Genomic DNA, 14,673 nt, shown 5'->3' with positions numbered 1-14,673 from the left:
TCTGATTGCTGCTACAGGAATGCTGAATGCCAGCCAAATGTAACATCTTGCATTTCATTGTTGTGCTTATGTTGTTGTGCTTCAGGTGGGAGGTGGGCACGAGTCTGGTGCTGCCAGCCATGAAAAAAAATACTTAACACCAGCTCACTAAAACAGACACAGTTCTTCTTCATTCTGGTTATCAGAGGGAAAGAGGAAGAGCGCCTCTAGAGCAGACATTTAAAATACAACATCCCGTTTCAGGAATGTCCTCTATCAGATTTTATGGGGAAATGAAACCATATTTAAATTGTATATAACCAGTGGGTTGATGGTGTGTGTGCATGCTTTTGTTCTCTGAACTGTGGTATTGTAACACATGCAAATAATGTTGTTTCCTTCGACAGTTTTGCATGCTGTCTCACAAATCCTCCACAATATTCCTAGAAACCCTGCATGAAACCTGACCTTAACTTAAAACTTCAGATTGTCTACTCACCCTTCTTATGAACTAATCCCTTCTTCCTTTCTATCTTCTGCACGCCTCCTCTGTCTGAGCACGGCCTACTCTAAGCCACATGCATGTTTTGTCTTAGTCCCTATAATTGTATCTGTGCAGATTACCCACACCTCATTTCAAAGATCACAACCGCTGCTTGCAGTGCTTAATTTGAGCTGGGGGTTTCCTGTGCTCGGCACCTGCACTCAATTACCAGCACTTAATTGCCTGTACCAGCAGTTATGACAGTTGACACCTGGTGGCACTGTTTGTGTAATTTAATGATGAGCAGGAAAACAGTTTTGTTAATTCAACATACATTAACAACAACTAATAACTGCAACCCAAGCCATTCTTAAAGCTTTGGCGGCCTCGAATAGTTTGAATTGTCACACTTCAGTGTGATGGTTAGTAGTTGTGTAAGTACAGTGACAATATGTTTTGTAAACTGCAGTTACATCCTAACAAGGGCTTTGGCACTTACTGTTTTACAAATTAAGCATTGGTTGCTTCAAACGTCATACCCCTGCATTCTAACAATAGCTCATTTTCTGTAGCTCATCAGTACAAATCGCCAACCAATGCATGAATTCACATACCCTGCCCCCTCAATAAAGATCACTCCTAACTCCAAATAATGTAATCTACCACATAGAAACTGGAGGTAAAGCGTGGTGTGCTTTCCATAAGAGTACAAGACTAATCCCAATAAACTGAAATAACCAAAAACCTACTAACCCCGGGATTGGGAGCAGCGTGCTGCTCAGCGTAAAGCATTGCAACACCTCTTATGGGATAGTAAGCACTATATAAATGAAATTACAATAAAAGTAAAATATTTAGGTCACAAAAATAGTAATATCATTACACGCAGCTGCCAATTGTAGCTCATACAGCCTGCATAATAATTCCCTTTTAATACTTTACACTCTTACATTCACTTTAGACAAAACTGCTGAGGGGCATGGTTATCATCCAGTACTGTACCAGCCCACAGCAAATAAAATACCCATCACCAACTGAACAGGCATTGAATAACTGAAGAGGTCTTCTGCCGCTGGCCAACAAAGGATTTTAATTTAGTTCACCACTGCAGGTCCGAACTAGCTACTTACTACGACCACTTCTTGATTTCTCACAGTGACAGCCAGATATGGGCTGATATTAACGAAGTCCACGCCAGAGGATCTCTCCATCATTTCTACATTTAACCTCTGCCTGCTCAGGACCCTTAGCTTTAGGCAAAATATCTGAGAATGGCCATCCCATCACAGTAACCAGTTAACAGAACTATAAACAGAACAAATACCACAAATAGACTTGCAGAGCTGCTCAAAGCTGCCAGTTTACTTAAAACAATAAAGTGTGTGCCTTTCTCTCACACTTCTTCATCCACCACACCTTTAAGCGCTGTGTCTCATTTCACGGTAACCACACCTCAGTGGTCAAAATGCACCATAGGAAATACTTCCCATAGAGGTTCAAAACAAAGACAACACCATTCCATAAACAGACCTTGCACAGTGCAGTGTGCTACCCATATAGGCAAGCACTTCTATGCCCCACACAGGAGGAGTAAGTGCTATATAAAAAGTAAAATGCAATACAACCCGAATCTGTACTTCTAGGATGCAGTAACTTTGATTGGCAATGTGCAGCTTCCAAACTGCCATGGACTGAACATATAAGCTAGCCCTCAGATCCACCCAATAAAAAGACTTCATCATTACTCAATGGTGAGGAGCTTGCTGAGCTTGGAGATTTGACCTGCTGTTTACTCTAGGCTAGGGATAAGCTCTTATGAGAATTGTGAATTTCTGCTGGCCCTCCCTGCTGTTGCTGTGGACTTACCTGCGCAGATCACACCGCCTCAGAAGGAGCTTGGAAGAAGACTTCCAAAGAAATTATTCTTTAATTTCAGACAAACCTCTTACCACAATGACTCTACTTAGCACACCATCAACTCCTTCAAAAAGTATTTTGTGAAGTGAGTCCCGCCTGATTCTGTGAATCAATATCTCCTACTCTACACCCACATGTTGCATATTGTGCACAAATATTCTGGACTTTGTTGACTTTTGCACAAAATATTGTTTTTTGTAAGAGAAAATAGTCTAATGCACTACTCATTTGCAAAGAAACATAGTTTAATGCACTACTCAAGTACAAAGGATACCCCTTGAACCACGTCGCCATTAGATTCCTCACTCCCATGGTCTGGAAGATGCCACTTTGGAGATCCAATTGATTTTCTTAGGTTTTCCCAGTCCCCCTTCCTAGTACTATTGCCAGGACATTAGTGGGCATTTTATAACTACCATATTTCAGGTGCTTCAAGCATAAATAACTGAATGAACAGATGTTCTGCTAGTTGATCACTTTATTTAGATGTATATAATGTGCAATGTATGAGTGAAGGCCACATGAGGTTGTGTGTGCTCTGATATTCATTCCTCAGACACTATCTAGGAATGAATATGTCATAATTTTCTAGTTTTGTTGCATTTACTCCAGCTGTTATTTGACGGAATCTCTGGTAGATACAGTGTTACTGGGCCTTTAGTGTAAAATGCATGCCACGGGACAGGGCACCCATTGCGTGGTTGGTTTTTAGGGAGAATGTGCAGTAAGTGTGTGTTTTTTTAACCTCACCATGTACTTCCATTGCCTTCTTTTCAGGTTACATCCTGCAGTACTCGGAGGATAACAGTGAACAGTGGGGCAGCTTTCCCATCAGCCCCAGCGAGCGATCCTACCGCCTGGAGACTCTGAAATGTGGGACCTGGTACAAGTTCACCCTGACCGCTCAGAATGGAGTCGGACCCGGGCGCATTAGTGAGATCATAGAAGCCAAAACCAGCGGCAAAGGTAATAGTGCCTTCACTTGGAAGAAGGTGGGGTTTAGTGCCACTTACCGCCGACACTGAGGTTGGGTGGTGTGAAAGTAACCATCTGCAGGTCTTTGCATAAATATTAATAATTCCACATTTGTAAAGCGCAAACGTACCAGTATCCATAATGCTGAGCTGAGCTGCCGCCGGCGATCGAATCGTGAGCTCAGCATTCCGGAGACAGCCGCTCTGGCCGCTGCACCACACCTCTCTCTACATGATGGTCATGATATCAGCTAGATAAAGGACAATGGAAAGCTAAGCCTTCCACCACTAATTGTGTATTTCAATCTTGGATTGGCCTATTGGGCACTGTGACACTGCTAGATGGCCGTTTCAAAAGGAACAGTGGGCCTGAATCACAAAAGATTTACACTTAGACGTTTAAGTTTACGACTTTGGGAATTCGCAAAGGGCATTCATGAGTGCGGACTGCGGACATAAAGAAAGTACTTGTAAATGCATTTTTGAATTCCCAAAGTTGTCAACTTAGACTAAGTGTAGACCAAACAACGAAGTTTACCTTTGGAAATTGGGCCCAGTGTGTGTGCATTTTTTTTGGTATCATGGGCTGTGACGGTACAGAATGTTACACTCAAACCTCAAGTGTAATTAACAGATGCAGTAATAATTAGTGACATACATACATGCATAGCAAACAGAACACTCTATGGGGATGATTACAAGTATAGTTACTATTTATCTCACCTGGTAATTAACAGGGCCGCAGGGTTTAATATTTATTGGCTGCAATAAATAGCACCTATTATGAGTTTCTGGTGAATAACGTGTGAATTTTGGTGTGTAACACGCAAAAACTACATGATACAGTAATTACCGTATGGTTTTCTACTGTTAAATATCAACAGGTTTGACCTGTCAAAATTTAAGAAAGTTGAGCTATTTAACTCATCTGATAATGATTGGATGCTTTAAATACCAAACAACTCATAATTCCGACCTGTATGTAGACAGGGGTTTTCCCACGGGATGGAATTTAGCGAGCACCTCGTAATCAGCCCTTTAGAGGAAGTCTTAGCGGCATAGGTGGGAATAAATAGAGATGGGAGTTAGCTGTGAAAGATGATAAATAACAACGCATACATTTATCACATGCACATATGTGCAACGTTACAGTAACATATTAGAGTTGTTTTATGACGTAGAAGGAAACAAATGACTTTAATAAAGGTTCCCTTGCCATCCACTAAAAACAACATAAAAAAATGTGTACAAATATTGGCCCCAATGGCACTGATAAGAAGCCGTCAGGAGCTCAATGAACACAGCAGGGAAATAGGAAGGGGCCGAACGGAGCTACGAGAGAAATGGTTGGGTGATTGGAATGTGGCGCAAATTACAGGTGAAAGAGTGGGAGAGAGTAAGGAGACGGAGTGGTACTCCATGTACGATGACCGGGCACACATTGGAAAGAGTGAGACGGAACAGGGAGAGTGAGGGGCGGACATGAGAAGCAAGGAGCTGACCCTTTGGGTAATGGGGGAAGAGGGAGGCATGGAAGGGAGCACCAAGGATCAGACTTAAGAGGGGAATGTGGAAGGGGTGCACACGAGGCACGAGAAGCCGATGGAGAGAGAGGTCATTGTGAAATAGTCCCTCATGCTTTGCAATGCAAGCATTCTAGTGGAGGTGGAAGGACACACCCTTTAGTCACTAGCATGAGCTGAGGCAGGGGTACGGCTCTGGGCAGGCCAAAGGGTAATTGACAAAGTCCCAAACCAATGGCTGAAAGAGGCAAGTCTAAAACGTCAATGGGTGAAGCAAGATGCCTGGTTGACAGCGGTGCTGTCAAAATCAGACTAAAACATCATTTGCGACTTGTACCACTAGAGAAAGCAGTTGGTCAGTCACATGCTATTGATATCATATTGCTTTTCATCAATATTGAAAGTGTATTAACCCCTTCGCTGCAGGGATTATTCCCCCGCTGTGCTGGGGGGGAGGGGGCGCGCACAGCGCCCGCATGCTCGGCACGGCGCTCATGACAAGCTGAGCTCATCACAGGTGCATTGGCTCCCGTGGAACGTTCAGCACAGCAGGGTAATTCTCCCCGTATCTGAGCGTTCCATGGGCCATGACGAGCTGAGCTCGTCATGAGCACAGGAGCACCATAGCTTATGACGAGCTCAGCTCGACATGAGCATAGGAGGGGTTAATATCTAACTCGTCCCATAATTTACTGTCTCTTCTCGCAGGCACTGCTTCCTACCACCAAATTTATTAGCTGATGTAAATAATTAAAGGGAGGTCCCTATATCTTTCACTTGTACTCTAGCTCTAGAGTCACCATCAAAGGAATGCCTTTCAGGGCAGTATGGTTGTGCTGCGAAATCAGGTGCCATGAGCCAATGTATGGCTATCATGCATGCTAAGTTAGTTATGATTTAGATGGGACCATAAGGTCGCTTCAAAGACCTGAATGACATCAGTAGAGATGGAAAGAAGAAGCCAGGGGAAAGGGAAGAAGGTGGAACAATGGAAGGAATAAAAAAGGACGATTGCAAACATTATTGACTCTTTGATATAAACAATGAAACACAGTGATCCAGTTTCCCTGGCTTGCTAAACACAGACGCCCAGTCTCAACAGTGTATTAGTAATAGTCGTCTTTACAGTGTAGAGTACAGAAACCTGGTGTGCTGCTTCACAGGGTCTGACCATGAGCTCATGAATCATGCTATTATTAGGCTTCTTTTTGTCCTGCCTGTTCCTTGCGATCACAAAATCCTTAATAGGATAGATTGTGGCCTTCTGGTTTAGAGCTGACGCCAGTACCAGAAAGGGACCACCTCTCTCCCCGCTCCCTCATTAACTCTCAATGACATCTCCATATACACTGCTTTATCCACCCGACCTTTGCTGGGTCTCCTTGGAAGCATCCTTAAGGCAGTATTTAGAACCAACAACTAAATAAGTACCATTGTCTGTTCCAGCAAAGTGCTCAATCCCTTAGTAGAAACCCTGCTATTGAGAGCAACACTTTGTACTTATATGTATCGGCATTTCCTTAGCTCGCACCTCATTGTTGTGAATCTCTTGTGTAGTAATTCAAACACAGAAGACATAAATATAAACAAGAGTTATGCGAAATTGCTGATGTGGTATTTTTTTGTAACACTGTATTGAATCATTCATCAATGCCCTGTTGCTGGCCCAGATTATTGGTCTATAAATGGATCATGAGACTAGCCTATCATTTTTCAATGCTCACAAATATGTTAATTTGGGTGCCAGTAATTATGTAACTAGAACGCGTGCAGCCCTATTCTTGGAGTCTGTCCCTAACTTTTAATGTTCTCTACCGAGGATGAGCCTCAAACAGGCATCCAAAATGTCTTCAGTAATAAAGTTGGGATTCAGTAGCATTTCCCCTATGAATGTAGATTTAAATAGAAGAGCTCCCTTTAGTTTGTACTGTGCAGTGATGAATGGTAAGTAATTCTATAGGGAGAGGTGACGTGTTGCAAGATCGGAGTATTTTATCATCACTTGAGTCTGTCTACCACTTGTCCTTACTAATGTAGTCACTATTGCAAAAAATGAACTCTGAAGACACTGCAACACCCAAAAATGTAAATGATCTTGAATGTCCTAAACACTAATGCCTGTAATTCAAACCTCTGGTCCTCAGGCTACATGTGTTTTTTTGTTTTTTTATCAGTAAATAATAGAGACAGTTGTTAGGACAAGACTTGGTCAACTTTAGATTTCTATTGATGATATTTTGAGGCTTCCTACACCAGATACCGGAATTATTCTTTCAAATCCTCCTCTGGGTTACTAGATTATTTTGTTATCAGGACTTCCTTTAAGTTCCCATTATTCCAAGTAGACATCCCGATTGATAACGTGGTAATTAAGATGTTGCTGAAATGAACTCACCCCCTTGTTGCATTAGGTGGCACAATAGCTTTGTCTGGACTGGTTTGAGATGCAATCATATAAAACACGCTATGGTTACACGTTTTAGTTGAGTGTCCGAAACAGAGTAAGACATCTACCTTGTTAGGTAGTTTAAGTTACCCATGTTGATATCTAACGTATCCCAGGAACCCAGAAGCAATGTTGCACTCCAACCTCTGATGTCTACACCAGAGAGATCCCCAAATTTACAGAATAACCCATGGCAATGGTATTTTGAGTGTCCACCGTTGAAACCTCAAAGATGTTGGACCAGTCCTAGTTACAAATGCCATAGGGCATGATATCCAGCACCACCACTGTAACCTCCTAAGAACTCTGGAAATCACTTCAGGCTTTAAGCATCCTTGAACCATGAGCTTTGAGGATTATACGTAACAGTGGATGTATAGTGTCTTTAGGACTTAGCACCATGGACAGGTTTATGGACATGGCAGTTCCTTTGATTGTGGATATAGTGATATTTATTTTCTACATGCAGAGTGGTCAGAAAAGAGACATGATGTATGAATGTATGTATTTCCTATCATATGGTTTATAAAATCCATTACTTCCTTTAACCCATGCAAAATCATCATTACCACTTAACAGCAAAACAAGTGGTCTGAGTTTAGAAAGACTTGTCCAAGAGTATGCCACCACACATGATGGCAAATGTACAATGTGGGTATGCCCATTTCAAAAGGACCAGGGCAGATTATGGGCCCTTATTTACTTCAACAGTGAGAGGATCACAATGAAGTGATGGAAAGTGCCAGGGGGAGGGATGTAAAGAAGAGTAGGGTATTTAGTTATTTCATGATGTTAATGAAAGATGGGGGCAGAGAGGGGCAGTCTCAGCTGTTTGAACGCAGCTACATTCTGCCCCTATGTCACATTGCATTTTGATTGCAGGAGGTACTGTGGAAGTGTGGATTAAATTGGATTTAAATCAAACTTTTTCAATTATTCTGATATTGAGTTTCGCTTGGAGATGCTAAAGTCCAATCCATAAACACTAGTTTGGTGGACCCTCACAAGATCACATGCTTCTTTATAGCTCAGTGACTTTGACCAAATGCAGCTAGATCCGCTGTAGTTTGCGGTGTTACTTGAAAGCTTTGAAAAGCTGACTTTACTACTAACCCTCTTCAGCATCTCTGAGAAGTCCTACGAAATTTACTATCTAACTTCTAAAATACATAGATACACACAACATCATTTTAGAAATCAATTTAACTTCACTATTCAGCACAAATCCTTTTAGATAGTTGAATTGCCAATGACTTCTGATGCAACTAGAAATTGTCACTGGTCAATAATATGGTGCTCAGGAAGATCTGTGATGACAAAAGTTATGTTTGTTCTTTTTCCTGTAAATCAGGTCAAACGTTTATCTAAATGATCAGATCCAAATTTAATGAGGAATTCTCTCAGCATTGCAGGTAATAAATTCACCCAGATTCCTCTGGTAGTTCGTTAGAGAAATATCAATGAGTGTTTGGGGCAATACCAAAACAGACCACCTTATACATAAAAGATGCACATATAGCCACAGACCTTGCTGCCAGCATCCCATAGAACATCCTTTAGAGTTGCATCCAAGTGAATTTAGATTAGGAGCACATTAAAAATAAACTACACCAAAGTCACAAACAGCCAGATGAGAAACTGAAATCTTTTTATTTCAGTTTAATAGAATGTATGAAAGTGAAACCAGCATAACTCCACTCTTCTTGTGTATCCACAATTAAGCCCAGAGTTGTGCTTACAGTTTTTATTCCTCCCTAGAACCCCAATTTTCGAAAGAACAAGAGCTGTTTGCAAGCATCAACTCAACGCAGGTGAGGCTGAACCTCATTGGGTGGATCGACGGAGGCTGCCCCATCACATCCTTCACACTGGAGTATCGTTCCTTTGGCACCACGCTGTGGACGACAGCCCAGCGGACTTCCTTCTCCAAATCCTACATCCTGTATGATCTTCAGGAGTCAATGTGGTACGAACTCCAGATGAAAGTGTGCAACAGTGCCGGGTGCGCAGAGAAGCAGGCCAAATTTGCGACACTCAACTATGACGGCAGTAAGTATGGGTTGTATTGTTGCTTGATGATTGCCCAGTACTATGAAAATGCTTTCTCTTAAAAGGGATGAGCTAGGGAAAGTGATGTGTCTCATGCAGAATTTGAAAATACATCAAAAGGTCCAATTGAATGTGCATGGCAGATTTCACATGTGAGTTTTGCAAATCTGGGCTGCGGTCTTAGTTATATATTACTCTTTTCAGATTTATTGGGAACCTGGGGATAGAATTATTTACATGGCTGGAAATGAACACCCTCAAAGCTTTGCATACTTTGAGGGCATGTCTTGGAGAGACTATTGCATTGAATATGTGGGATAGTGCTGTTTGTTGTGTTGGCGGGCCATCAGTGCTTTATACTGAAATTGCTCTTGCACCTGCTCCCGCTACATCAAAAACACGAACCTTTATGCTGCTAGCTCTCCCCAGATACTGAGTTAGTTTCTAGAGTTAGTTATTCCTACTTCCAGCAAAGTTTATTGCTTAGGCTGCCTTCTCTGGGACTTTCATGTGCTTTCAAAAGCTGTAAAGGGCTTTACAAATAAGCCTTCTCAAATAATATGTATGGCCATTATGTAGACACAGCAAAACCTTTATGAGAGTCACAGTGGGTGCAATAAACTGCATAGTTAAACTGTCGGCATACTGGAACTGCATCTGCACAAAGCTTTCTCAAAAGGAATAGAATAATGTAGATGTGTTTTCAAATAAACTTGTTCTTGAGAACACCTAGTTTTGAGTGTTTTACTAGATACACTAGGCAAACAAATTGTAGAAGGTGCTCTACCAAGTCAGGTGTCTGTGTAGAGGATTGCAAAGTTTAGGACTGTAGAGGGTACTGAGGGTGGAAGAAGAGTGTCAGCCATATCAGGTCGAACAGTAAACCCAAACAATGTGGAGGGGACGTGGGTTAGGCATGAAGGAGGTCCCATCACAGCTCCATACATTTGAAAGTACGTTTTTGAATTTCAGGGCAGGGAAAGAACTTTGATGTAAGCTAGCAAATCAGTCTGCAGCATTTTAGTGAGAGGACTGGAAGGTGGAACAGACTAGACACTTCTTCCCATTAGCGAACCGGCATGATATAGGGCCCGATTTAACTGTTGACAACGGTAGCGGTGTTTCCCGGCCAACTTTATGGTCTGCACTTCCAATTCTAAAACATACAATAGATCATAGGTTTGATGACCCCTCCGATGGCCCTGACTTTGTCGTCCACACAATTTACATGGGCGGACATACAGGCGATTTTCAATATCCATCCCCGCCAGGAAAAACCTAGCGGTAAGGAGCAGCAAAAATTGCTCAATGCCCCCTTGTCATAGGAGGAACTCCCATAGCCAGGGGGCATTGTTTTGTTTTTATTTTCAAAAAGAACATCTCACTTTGGGTTTTTATTTTGAAAATAAAAAACAACTTGTAAGTTTGCCATTTGGCTCTGTCATGTTGATGGAGCCGCCCATCAAACCTGCAGTGTATTATCAGGAACCGCCATGACGGTGGTTCCTGCCAATGCTAGAAATATCCGCTGGGCTGGCTTAAATGACTAATTAGTGAGTTGCTTCAGAACTTGAACACTTTTTATGGCAGCATGTAAGTTATTCAATTGTACCACCATCTAAATGTATGAGACCTGGCAGTGGGGTTTAAGTGGTGCAGAATGGACTACATACCTTGATGGTTCTCCCTGCACTTTTTTTTAACAATATCATATTTATTTGGGTCCTACAGATACTTATCCAAGGTAAGAAACTGATGACAATTTCAAAAGACTTTGCTGAAGTCTCACAGGTCGGTTGTGATGAGTCAAAACCCATGTAAGTTGCATGGGAACACCCACGCAATGCCCATGGAACGCCTACCCAGGGCAGAGTAACGCAACACAGCACTTTGTCGTTGGTTTATTCTAGATTTCGGACTTAGAATTTTGCGTCATGCATGTACCGCGCTGCATGGTGTAAACTGGATGCACGCTGCTCATAAATGAGGTCCAAAGTTTTGTGGGTACCAGAAATGAGGCAGTTGTAGGTCTCTGATCACTTGAGGCAGTTTTAAGTCTCTGGTCACTTTAATCAAGTGGATGGAGATGACTTTCTACACATATCAAGTAGATAGCGCTCCATCTAGCACACAGCACTCAAACACCAGTCAGCACTTAATTGGGTTTCTAATGTGACTGTATTTACCAATGATGCGACTTTGAAATTAGGACTTCAACAAAGAAGTCCCCATTACTACTTGTGCAGAACCATGCTGCTGGCAGAAGCAAGGGTTTCTAGTAGTGTTACATCTCAGCACCATTATGAATAGATGGGCAAATATAAAAGTGTAAAATGTTCAATACGCCTGTTCTAAATGGCCAGCATCCATCTGCAGTGCTCTTTGCATTATTCAGGATACCCCTCTGCAAATGATGCCTGCTTCCTGCCTCCTCTGGCGGGGCAGTCCTTTGCTGGATTATACACCCAGCTGAGGCTGGGGCACACCCACCCAAAGACAGGCCAGGAGTTTGCTAGCATCATTGTTGGCGGTGCTGCTCAGATGCCCCATCCACTTCTGAACACTCACTGTCAAGTGAGTGGAACTGGGGTGGTCCTGGAGACCAGTAGCTGCACTGTGGACAGTGTGAGTCCTGGTTCTGCTCCAGTGGTAAGAGAAATCCTGTGACTGCCTGCACTGGAGGACATTGTTGGCTTTGAGTGATCACTTGTTTGTGGGGGGGGGGGGTGTCACTAAATGTTACTACACCCCAGTGATCAGCCTTTTTTAGTTTTATGAAACTTGTCCCCACCCATTTGAGAAAGCCAGGCAAGCGTCTGGTACATTGAAGTATGTGTCATTTTATAGTAACATCAACTTTTTGTTACACGCTGTTAAAAAACCGAAAGCTCATATTTCAGGTCTGAAAAATGTGTTTTTCAAAAATGTTTTGGAATGTATTACTTGTTCTAGGTATGTGTTTCAAATAACAGTTGTAATAACTAACTTGCACTGTAGAATGGACTGAACAAGAAGATAAGTCAATATCATACCTAGATCGTTGGCATGTTCCAAAAAGCTTGCTTTCGGAAGCATTGGTCACACAGTGGTGCATCCCAGACTGACCATGTCATTATCATTACCACCTAGAGCTCAGTACATCAATAATGATTGATAGCGATGTTAGATGGTAAAATGTGTGTTATACTCATGTGCCTACTGATGCGCTGTCAACAACGCGCTCTGTTGATGGATGATGTGCCTCAACTCCTTCAAGACTGTGAGCTGACCCACTGTCTTCAGGCTTCTTCCATATATTCCTCTAACACACTAAATTGAAAAAGAGATTATTGACAGAGAAATGTCAGTGTACTGTCACACAGAAACTGCAGCTCCATCCATTTTACTGAAGGTTGTTCAATACACAGAGGTCCTTCTGCCTGACAGCCTATGGGTACTGTTCACACTAGCATATACATTTATGTCATAGTCATGCAACACAAAGCAGGAATGTCATAAGATGTATCCACCCCTACACTGTTGAAAACTAGGTGAAACGATTCAGGAGTTAATCTCTCTGGCCCGCTTTACAAGTGGACCACTAATTCCTCTGGGATCGTTAAACAACAGTTACCGTGCACGATTCCAATTATTACTGTGTTGTTTCACATGGAGATTTGGGCTGATAGACACAGCAGAAGTCTCCATGTGAAACACTTGGGGAAACCTGCTGGAATTGGCACAATAATACCTATTCTGGCATGTTTATCCAAAAATGGTAATTCCTCACTGCTTTCCTACTGCTGAAAAAAAACTGGGACCCTCTGCAACTGTATGTCCGGAGCAGGAAATATCGGGTTTTTTCCAAAGTCATTCATAAAGAGGACCTTATTAGGAGTTTGGCAGTGTAGGGGCGGCACTGCCCTGCTCCTGCACTGCCAAGCCAGTGTAGGAACCGCCCGCTAGATCAGGAGTTTTTTCCTGGTCTGACAGCCGGTTCTTTGACGTTCCCGGGGTGGTGCCTATGAAATAGGCACCACAATGGGAACATCAAAAGGCAGTACCTGCACTGCATGGACTGCTGCAGTGCATGTCGTGCAGGTATTGTGGTGCATGCACGCTTGTGTGCATCCACATGGGGGAGGCCCCAGAGGGTCCTGTAGGGCCCCTTTGTTTCCTCTTCACCACGGTTTTCATGGCGGACTCACTGCTATGATAACCGTGGCGGAGAGGAAACTGGCATTGTGCTTGGCTGGACCGCAGCAGTCCCGCTTAGCATATTGTGGCCTCAGGACCACAGCGCAACCGCCAGGGAACTGCAGTTCCCTGGTGGTTGCGACGGTTGTGGTGGTCCTGGGGTGGCCTGACCACCCTAGTCGTGATAGGGTGGTTGGGAGACCACCACCGTGAGTCTGGTGGTCCATGGACCACTAGACTCATAATAACGGCCTTAGTATTCACAGTTCACCAGACTTTAATTTTATTTCTTAGCTAGATCAACCAAAATATAATTTCTTTATTACTTTTCTACTGGCATTTTACATTTCTTATTTGACTTTGTTGATGATAATATTGTTATTGTACTGTCATGAATTTAGTGATATGGGTTCACTTTCGTGCTGCTTTCAAAGATATGCTTAGTATTACCTTATAATTTAAATTAATGTGAACTATTTTTCTTAAAATCAAGTCCTCCGTGAGGTGTTTGCTTTGCCTCAATTGACTTTCAACGTTGAGTTTGACAGAAAATGTGTCTTCTTTTCACACCAGTAACTCACATTTGAATGTGACTCTTAATTACTTTATATACACATACATGCTCAATGTACAATATATGGACTTAGACCCAAAGGCCATCCACAATGGAACACCATGTGCCCTTAAGTGATCTTGGGCACATGGATTCCATGCAGTATCATCCTTGAAAACTCAACTTTCTCTTTCATTATTAGGGATCTAATGTCATGACACTGTTTCCAGGTACAATCCCTCCACTCATTAAGTCTGTTGTCCAAGGTGAGGAAGGGCTGGCGACCAACGAGGGCCTGAAGATGCTGGTCACCATTTCCTGTATATTGGTCGGAGTCCTGCTGCTCTTCGTGCTTCTGCTGATAGTACGACGACGACGAAGGGAGCAGAGGTTGAAGAGGCTCAGAGGTGAGTGAGGAGATCTTGCATCAGACCCCAAAGTACAAGACAGGTCTCAGTGATCCATGCCCCCCTACATAGTCCCAAGAATGCCAGTGTAGATTGAGTGAAAGAGTCCATGAATCATACCACTCAAATCTCTACTCATTATCTCTTCTCACCGCCATCAACCTC

At 42.7% G+C, this 14,673-nt stretch overlaps 1 protein-coding gene across 1 annotated transcript in view; it reads left to right on the top strand.

The window, feature by feature from the left end:
* DSCAM (DS cell adhesion molecule) overlaps positions 1-14,673 on the top strand; it is a 985,823-nt gene that overhangs the window by 844,201 nt on the left and 126,949 nt on the right. The window contains exons 25-27 of the mRNA XM_086935432.1: positions 3,158-3,346; positions 9,082-9,372; positions 14,332-14,508. Of these exons, the coding sequence (XP_086791558.1) occupies positions 3,158-3,346; positions 9,082-9,372; positions 14,332-14,508 (657 nt within the window). The remainder of the gene's footprint in view (positions 1-3,157; positions 3,347-9,081; positions 9,373-14,331; positions 14,509-14,673) is intronic.

Source organism: Lissotriton vulgaris, chromosome 8 (genome assembly GCF_964263255.1).
Source record: "Lissotriton vulgaris chromosome 8, aLisVul1.2, whole genome shotgun sequence".
Taxonomy (NCBI): domain Eukaryota; kingdom Metazoa; phylum Chordata; class Amphibia; order Caudata; family Salamandridae; genus Lissotriton; species Lissotriton vulgaris.
This window is presented reverse-complemented; position numbering and strand designations above follow the sequence as displayed.